The 9,828-nt window shown below is 44.2% G+C and overlaps 1 protein-coding gene across 1 annotated transcript in view; it reads left to right on the top strand.

Annotated features, from left to right (window-relative positions):
• The window catches only part of SCRN1 (secernin 1), a 69,982-nt gene extending 63,244 nt beyond the window's left edge, over positions 1–6,738 (top strand). Inside the window, exons 7-8 of the mRNA XM_003788544.3 lie at positions 1,098–1,278; positions 2,829–6,738. Coding sequence (XP_003788592.1) covers positions 1,098–1,278; positions 2,829–2,987 — 340 coding nt within the window. The 3' untranslated portion in view covers positions 2,988–6,738. The remainder of the gene's footprint in view (positions 1–1,097; positions 1,279–2,828) is intronic.
• Positions 6,739–9,828: the final 3,090 nt, after the last annotated feature.

Below are 9,828 nucleotides of genomic sequence, written 5' to 3'. Positions count from 1 at the left end.
AAAAAAAAAAAAAAAAAAAAATGCAAACTCTGATCCAGCAGGATGGGCAGGGCCTGAGCTTCTGCAGTGATGCTGACACTTCCCATCCAAGGACACAGTTTGGGTAGCAAGGGCTCTTGGTTTCCAGTCCTTTTCAGAGCATGGTGTGCATAAAAACACCTGTGTGGTGCACTGGTTAGCCTGCTCGGCTCCTAAAGCCTCAGATACTTTGGGGCTTCTGGAATCAACGTCCTACTCCCTTCTAGCCCTCTTGAGTAACCTCAGGGTGGGCCAGGGTGCACCTGTTGAGAGGAGAGAAAATGGCAACTCTGACACATCTGATCTATACATCCCTCACTCTGTCATCCTGGGACTCCAGACCGTACCTCTCTGTGTTTGTACTTGAGGTGATGTATGTTCAGATATGTGCAAGCACACTCGTGCACACACACACACACTTACACACACACAGACATTTTCCCTAATGTACATCATGCTGCTGAAAGAGTTGAATCAAAGAGAAAAGGCATTAGGCACCTACCATGCCCAGTGCTAGTTCTCTCACGCAACCAGACTTCTGTGAGTATGTCCCCTTTGGGGCCTTTTTGTCATCTGTTTTAATCTGTCCCCTCCTTGAGTCTGTCAGAGATAGTCCAAAGACTTTTCTATAAAGTAGCCTAAAGAAGAAAAAGAAAAGAAAACAAAATAAGCCAAACTAAAACCCAAAAGGCTGTTATTTTTCATAAGGCTGCTTCCCAGCAAACCATGGAGATAAAGGGGGGAAGGTCTTTCAACTCAGACAGGCGGCCATGTCACCCTTTCTCAGAGCGGTGCCTCTGTGCCTTGCTTTTTACAACTAGAAGAGTCTTCTCAAATGGTCCTCCCAGAACAAAGAAAATCTGTTCTGATGTCTCCGTGCTGTAAATAGAGGCATCTGTGGCTGTGAGCTTTGCTGAAATAGTTACTAAAACATGCAGCTGAGTCTGTCTTGGCTGCACCACTTCCCACCCACCACACACCGTGAGTTGGCTCAGAAAATGCTGCATAGAAACGGCAATCTCTGAGGCATCCCGGGCCCTGATCTCTATCTGGCTAAAGTGCCTCTCCTTTCTCTCCAGATCCATATTCAAGCCTTTCATCTTTGTTGATGATGTAAAACTTGTCCCCAAAGCACAATCTCCTTGTTTTGGGGACGATGACCCTGCCAAAAAGGAGCCTCGGTTCCAGGAGAAACCAGACCGCCGGCATGAGCTGTACAAGGCCCACGAGTGGGCACGTGTTGTCCTCGAAAGTGGCCAGGTGAGCGTGGGTGAGGGCCGGGTGGGAGGGTGAGGTCTGGGAGGGAGGATGCAGAGAGGGAGGTGACACACCAGCCCCTCCCTTGCTCTCCAGCACGTTTAGTCTTCTTCCAGGATCTAGGCTCTTGAGGTCCTTCCTAGAAGGCTGGTGTTAATTTTCCTGCCCAGACTCTTGAAATCAAGTGAACTTCTCAAGTTATTCTGAAACTCAGCAGGCTTAGAGCATTTCGTTTTCATTTACTGTTTACTTAAGAATGATAGAAATATATAGTTCTGGGAGGGATTGCTGTTTAACTGCTGTCTAAAATTCTTTGTATACTCTTGGGGGTGAAAAGTTATATTTGACGGGAACATTTCATTTAAAGTTAAAATCAGGGTGGTGCCTGTGGCTCAAAGGAGTAGGGCACCAGTCCCATATGCTGGAGGTGGTGGGTTCAAACCCAGCCCTGGTCAAAAACTGCCAAAAAAATAAATAATAATAATAAAATAAAGTTAAAATAATATGTTGCTTCAAAAAAGTAATTCTTTCAAAAAGTTTTAGTTACGGATGGTGGTGCTGATTGCACAATATTCTGAATACTTAATGCCACTAAACCATGTATTTAAAGATGGTAGGTTTTTACACATGTTTTATCATAGTACGGGGTTTTAAAAAAGATTCTGAAGTTTCCAGTTTAAAAAAATATGTTTTTGAGACAGTCTCGCTCTGTCACCTTTAGTAGGGTGCCTTAGAGTCACCATAACTTACAACCTCAAACTCTTGGGCTTGAGCAATCCTTTTCCTCAGCCTCCGAAGTAGCTAGGACTATTAGCCTGGCTAATTTTTCTTTTTTTAGTAGAGATGGGGTCTCACCCTTGCTCAGCTGGTCTCAAACTCCTGAGTTCAAGTAATCCACCAGCCTTGGCTTCCCAGATTGTGGGATAATAGGAGTGAGCCACTGTGCCCAGCCATTAAAAAAAAAAAAAAAATTCTTAATAGTGCAATTCTTTCTCCCCTCAAACCTTTGGTTAATAAAATTATAAGACATCAAACAAAAATACCCAATGCATGATCCCTAGCACCCGTTATACCCACAGCAGTCGTTATTATGGATTTTCATATGAAATCCAAGTGTACATTTTATTGAAGACAAGAAGAAAGAATGTGGTTAGATACTCATGTGCTCTCCCCACCATGTATGTAACACCTTTATTTTATTTATTTATCACCCTCGGTAGAGTGCCATGGTGTCACAGCTCACAGCAACCTCCAACTCCTGGGCTTAGGTGATTCTCTTGCCCCAGCCTCCCGAGTAGCTAAGACTACAGGCACCCACCACAATGCCCAGCTATTTTTTTTGTTGTAGTTTGGCTGGGGCTGGGTTTGAACCCTTAGTATATGGGACAGGCGCCCTACCCACTGAGCTGCAGGCGCCACCCTGTGTAACACCTGTAATAGGTTCAATTTGTCCTGAAGAAAATAGAGACCTTTCAGGTATATTGGTGTGTAAAGTTCTTGTGGACTGGGTGAGCTGTTTTGCTGACAGTATACATGGCCATGTCCTTCCTCAGGAGCAAGGTCACAAGCTGAGGAAGACCATGCTGGAACTGGAGAAGCAAGGTCTGGAAGCCATGGAAGAAATCCTGACCAGTTCTGACCCCCCAGACCCCACGGAAGTGGGGGATCTTTTCTATGACTGTGTAGACACGGAGATTAAGTTCTTTAAGTGAAGTAAGCATTCCCTTTTCCCTTCTTATTTAAAACTTCCCACCTTACTAAATTACCAGCGAAACAAACCACTCTCCTGTTTGAGTAAAATGAGAACGTTAAGATGTGGCCTCCTTTTCTGAAGCCGGACAGGACTGTCTCCTCGTGTTCTGCCTCGAGTCTCACACCCCCCCTTCCTCTGCAGTGTAACGCGTATCCCATTTACCTGTCGTTCAGTTGTGTGACTAACTGTGGATTTAAGCTGCTATTATTGTACTTCAGTGACAATGGACACATTAGCCTTTTACAGGGGGACTAGAGTTCATGGGGCCTTGAAAGGCAGGCTCCACAATGCCGAGCTGGCGGGAAAAGCAAACGCTTTTGAAGTCTCAGTCTCTCTCAGTAGTGGTTTCTTTCAGGTGAACAGAAAGCGTTTGTCTGCACACACAGGCCCCTTGTGTGCGGAGCCGAGGGAGAACCTCCCTGGCTTCCCTCAACCTGCGTGCACGCCTGTGGGGCACAGTGTCCCCGAGGGGTCTTCTGGGGGACAGAATAAAAGGTGGCTCCCCTCCAATCCCACCTCCTTCCTGAGTTGTGTGACCCTGAGGAAACTATCTTCCCTTCACTGTGGTGGGTCTGCTGAACTCCCTGTGTGGGCAGGAGAGCTGGTGTCTGTGAGAGCTGGAACCCACCCACTTTGCAGACTCCAAGTCACCGTGTGGATCTCTGAAAGGCCCAGCTGCACACCTGCCACAGGCCTTGTGTGGAAGTGATTCCCGGCCTAGTTACCAGCGTCTTGCCGAGGATTATTTGAGTGGCCCTGTGGCATAGTTCCACCCCACAAAGCTGTGAATCTCTCAACTAATGAGGGAAAGAAAAGCAGGAACTCTCTGACTATTTAGATTCCATTTAAAAGTAGCTGGAATCTGAGCAGTCACTGCATTAGCTCAGCAGAGAGATTTTAATTGAACTCATTTGTTTCCAATGTTCACTTAAAGGATTTGACTTTCCACCAGGGCATAGAATAGCATATGAGGAAGACCAGATGGGCTTAGCATGGGGAAGAAAGAGGGCAAGAAGGCACCAGATGGATGTGAAAGCATTTCTCTACAGGGTACCCCTCATGCTTCTGCCCGGCCTGCGTATCCATAAATCTGCATACTGCCGTCCCCAGTCTTCCCCCAGAGCCTTATAGCTCATATGCCCCAGTGGCTGCCTTTGTTCAGACTGGTAGCTGAAGTGGGTAGGTGGTGGCAGTGGTGGGGGTTACCTCTACCTATTGAAACTCTTAACCACTCCTGGAATGTGCAGAGATGGTTTTCAGAAGTGCGTATTAATATAGCAGCTAGTGGGAGGGCACTGTTGGGCCTAACTCTGCTTCATCATTCTTGTCAGGACTCTGCAGATGGAAATATTGTGAGTATCTGTAGTCTCAGAAGTAAGTTAGAGGTAGCAACTTCTCAGCAGCAGTATCACAGGCCATGAGAGCTGGCAGGGACCCAGCCCCTCATTAAATAGGTGTAAACACTGAACATCAGAGGGCTTATCAGAACAAAAATATTTTCTACCAGCCCCCCAGAACATGAGTATAGGACTGTCACGAGCTTTTTGCTCAGCAGTTCTGTCAATTCTGCACATAAAACCATAACCATAAGTGGTGAGAGGTGGGAATATTTCAGCTGACTAAGTTAGTGGTAACCAATAATGGTGGCCTGTCATTGCCAAAAGATTTGTGCAAATTTTGCTTTGGATTTCACTCCTGATGAATTTAGGGTGTCTTCTTGGGTAGAGCAGCCATTCTGAAGGCACACATCTGCAGCTGCTACACAGGATAGGGTGATGTAGGTACCTGTCCCCTCTCAAGTCCACCTGCTTAGTGGATGTTTAAAGCAAGATGATGCAGAAATCCACTATAAAATTTCAACATGGTTTCATGTTGACTTATTATGGAAACATTTCATCAGACCTGACCTGTCTGAGGCAACTAGAGTGATTTGGGGTTTGAACAAAAGATGTCTAGTGAGAATAAATTACACAGAGGCCTGCTTCCAATCCTATGGGCCAAACCAAGGTCATGGATAACCATGCTGGCTTTAGGTCATTACCCACTCCATGCAGTGGGAACATCATGGCAACTTCTGTTAGGGGACATTGAGCTTGATCAGGCATCTCAGAAAGGGACCAATTAATTGGGCATTGTCTTGGCTAATTCAGTGTACACAATTGTGATATCCCTTCTTACCACTAGAGGGCATGACAGCCCTCTTTGGTGCAACCTGGCAGCCCTTAAGCTGGGTGTGGTCACTCCCATCAGGCCTGGGGTGGTCTGTGTACCCACTAAGAACTCCAATGATGGTGGTGGGACCGACCCATAGGGAAAGACAAGAAGACAGGAGAGGATTCTTCTGATGTGGCAGCACTGTCTTTCATGACTTTTATTATAAACAATTGGAAATATGTTGAAGGATTTTTGGCTGTTGTAGTATGAATTTAAAAACAAGCAAACAAACAAAAAACTCCAGGCATTTTTGCTTTGGAAAAATTGCTTTTTACATGGATAATTTCTTGACCAGGGATTGCTTTTCTGAAGGCAATATGGGGAAAATGAACATTTTGCCCAAGAGATAATGTATGAAAAGAATGCTTAAAGGTCACAGTGTGTAAATAGCATCCTAGAATCTCATTTGTGTAGCTATTCAGACTTCAGGGGACCTGTGCATGCTTTGTGCAGAAGGGAGACATGGCCAGACTGGACAGACTCTCTCCCCCACCCTTGTACCCCATAACCAGACAAAAGCTAGTGAGTTTTGTCTAGCAGATGGGATTTACAAAGATAGCCCTAATACTGAAGGACAGAGGCTCCAGTAAAAGTAACTTAGCAAAGCAGAACTAGAGTACCATTTCGTTCTAGGAGCTGCTTTGAAACTTTAGGTAGAATAAAGATATAACTGAAATTATAAAGATTCTTTAGTACCCAATAACATAGGACCCAGTATTGTTATTAGAAGGAGGCTTTCTTACAAGCTAACACAGCTGGTATATGCCTATTAGATTTTAGCAGTGGAGTTCCTTTACTATTGGGTGAATAGGTATAAGAAATAACTACCCACCAGGGAAATTACTTTGCTTGCTAACTGATATCATCCCACATTGGTGCAGGTGGTGTACAATTCTGGTCCAGCAGGGAAGCCAGATGGGGCCAGGTATCTGTCATGAGACCGCTAAATGCATGCTTGACTGAAGATCCACCCATCATTTACTGGGAAGGTCTTCAGATGAGTTCTTAGCTTCAGGAAGGAAGCACACAGAGGAGGGAAGTCTGAGGGGAGGGAGCCCCCTTGCTGGACATGCTCGTGGGAGGTGGAGGAGCAGCAGGTCACTTGCACGTGCTGCCCTGGCTCTATGCTTCCTCATAGCTGTGGCCTTTCACTTCCCACAGTCCTAAGTCCCAGCTCCCCTTCTATGGTTTCTGTCAAAATGTGCTTTATCTGAACAACTTCAAACATCCTGAAATGTCTCCTGCAGATTTCTCATGGGAACTAATATGTACATGTTTGCAATCATGTTATGAAAATTTAAATATGTGAGATGGAAAATGCTGTTGGCAGGGAATAAAAAAACATATTTGTGTTTCCTGCAGTGGGAACTGACTATGTAATCTTTAACTGTCTTTTGTACAAGTATCTACGAACCAGATAACATCCCTATCCAGTGCTTGCCGTTGGAATTGTCTCTAAATACATCAAACACGTAATAATAAAATACTGAAATTAATGTCTAGTGGGCTCTTCTGTCTTGTGTTTCATGAATAAACATGGACATTAGCCTCAACATAGGAAGAATATGAAAGAGGATGTGTTTTTCTGACTGGAATCTTTAGAAAAGGTAAGTGGTTTAGTATTTACCTGCATTATATACTGTTCTGGGGGTAAATTCACTCTCTAAAAATAAACACAAAACCACAATAAGATATCACCTCATACCCACCAGGATGGCTACTACTATATACAAAAAAAAAAAAAAACACACAGAAAATAACAAGTGTTAGAGAGGTGTAGAGAGATTGGAATTCTTATGCACTGTTGGTGGGAATGTAAAATGGTGCAGCCACTGTAGTAAACAGTATGGAGGTTGTTCAAAAGATCAATAATGGAAATACCATATGACCTGGTGTTTTCACTTTTGGATATATACCCCAAAGAATTGAAAGCAGAGCCTAGAAGTGATATTTGTACACCCATGTTCCTAGCAGCACTGTTCATAATAGCTCGAATGTGAAAATGAGTCAAGTATGTACAGATGGTGAAAGGATCAACAAAATGTGGTATGTCCCTACAACGGAATATTACTCAGCCAAAATATGTCCTCGGAAGGACATTCTGACTTATGCTATTAATATAACATGGAAGAACCTTGAGGACATTATGCTAAGTGAAATGAATCAATCACAAAAGAACAAGTATCACATGATGCCATTTACATAGGTACCTAGAGTAGTCTAATTCATAGAGGTAGAAAGTGGAATGGTGGTTGCCAGGTCCCGGGGAGAGGAGGAAAGAATAGGAGTTATTGTTTAATAACAGAATTTCAGTTTTGTGAGATGAAGAGTTATGGAGGTGCATGGTGATGAAGGCTGCCATACAATATAGATGTACTTGACTGAACTGAGCACTAAAAATGTTTAACATGGTAAATTTTATAGCATGTGTATTTTACCAAAAAATTTTTTAAAAAGAGATAAATAGTAGTGGTAATGCATGGAATCTGAAGGCTAGAATGTCAGCACGGCTGGTGCTCTGTATGCCAACTACTTTTATCCTAAAGCCTTGGCAACTCTGCCACAGGAGAGGAAGCCACATGAAAAAAAAAAAGCCAACTCTCCACCACTCTTGTGACCCAGAGATGCCAGATTGCTTCCAGGATCCTGCCTCCACTGGGACAGCAAAAAAGCAAGTGAGTGTCTTGTTCATGAAAATAGGACTTAGTCTCCTGCAATAAGGGACTTATTTCAAAGTCAGAGTAGATGACTGCCCCATTCATATGGGAAGGAATTGCTAATCTTTACATTTTATCCTCAGCTTCCTTTTCATAGACAAACTACTCCTGTGCAGCTCCAAGATGACAGTATGTGTATGTATCAGCTTGTGAGTGCTGCTGTTACAAAGTACCACGAACTGGGTGGTGTAAGTAGGAGACATCTCTTGTCTCACAGTTCTGGAGCCTAGAAGTCCAGCAGGGTTGGCTCCTTCTGAGAGCTGCGTAGAGTCCGTTCCGTGTCTCTTGCCCAGCTTCTGTTGGGTTTCTGGCAAGTGTCAGCATTTCTTGGCCTGTAAGGTGCATGATCTTGATCTCTGTCTGTCTTCATTTTCACTTTGTTCACATTTCTCCATTTTATAAGAACACCAGTCATAGTAGATTAAGGGCCCACTCTATTCCATTATGACCTCATCTTTAATTACATTTGCCATGACCCTATTTCCAATTAAGGCCACATTCTGAGGGACTAGAGGTTAGGACTTTAACATATGAATTGCGTGTGTGTGTGTGGGGGGGGGCACAATTCAACCCATAATGGAATAGGTTCCTATTGGATGGCAACGCCTAATGGGGCACTGCCTGAGAATTTAGAACTTGCTTCTGGCATCCAAAGCCCTTCCCATTAAGTTGCTCCCCTCCCCTCTTTGGGGACCACCTCTCCCATACTGAACCCATAACGGGTACCTGTAATCACAGTTACTTCACCACCTCCACAGTCAATGTGACTTTGCAGTTCATCATTCACTTTGTTGCAGATGCACACGTGGGCACTTAAGGGAAGTGTCATATCTTGATGTGTTTGCATTGCTAGTAATAATGATTTAATAAGCTTAAAACCAATATTCAATTGTTTGTTGTAAGTAGGGTAGGGATTGAATTAAGAAAATGACTTCAGATGATGGGCAAAAGGAACAAAGACAAGAGAGAAGTGGATCAGAGAAACCCAAACTCTGTGGCAGAACACACCACCTAAAGCCTGGCCCTTTTAGAATGAGGGGATTATCTTGCTGGAACTTTACCCCTCCCCCAGCATGACTCCACTGCAAGGTCACTGAGCAGGCAAGGTTCACCCATGGGGCTGCGGTCTCAAGGAGAGTGAGTGCTTTTGGGGAGTTAGGGAATGAAGAATGTTAAAACCTCGTTGAAGGGAGAAAGGGTCCCTCAGGACTAAATAAAGGGAAAAATATCTCCTTTCTCTTTTCACCTCAGTCTGGTCAGAAGGTCAGTCCATGTGAGCACATGGCTTCTTGGGTGTTAATTGCCACTCCTGTGGTTTGTGTGCATGGCCTAATTGGGGTCTTCTTTGACATCCAGCTCCTGGACTGTGTTCCTTATCCCATTCTGTGTTTGTGTTAAGATCATAAATAACTTAGAGAAATACTAGTAAAAGGTAAATCAGTTTAATTAATGAAGTTAAAGAAATAATTTGGTTAGAAAACACAAGCCCAGCAAGAACCCTGATATAAGGGTTAACCTTCCCCCTCCATTAGACTGATGATGAAAACAATGGTGTATGCAATAAAAATGGAGCTAGCCTGGAGCAAGGGGCAGTCTACTGGGTCCTCATACTTTGAAGGTGGTCAGCCACCTTGACCCAGCTGCTCTTTATTTATTTAGTTTTTGAGATGGAGTCTCATTATGTCGCCCTTGGTAGAGTGTTGTGGTGTCACAGCTCACAGCAACATCAAATTCTTGGGCTTAAGCAATTCTCTTGCCTCAGCCTTCCAAGTAGGTGGGACTACAGGCACCTGTTGTTTAGCAGGCTCAGGCTGTGTTTGAACCCGCCAGCCTGGTATATGTGGCCAGAGCCCTAACCACTGCGCTATG

The sequence above is a fragment of the Otolemur garnettii genome, unplaced genomic scaffold, assembly GCF_000181295.1.
Source record: "Otolemur garnettii isolate 467f Iridium unplaced genomic scaffold, OtoGar3 scaffold00028, whole genome shotgun sequence".
NCBI lineage: Eukaryota > Metazoa > Chordata > Mammalia > Primates > Galagidae > Otolemur > Otolemur garnettii.
The sequence above is the reverse complement of the archived record's forward strand: the minus strand, read 5'-3'. Positions and strand labels throughout refer to the sequence as shown.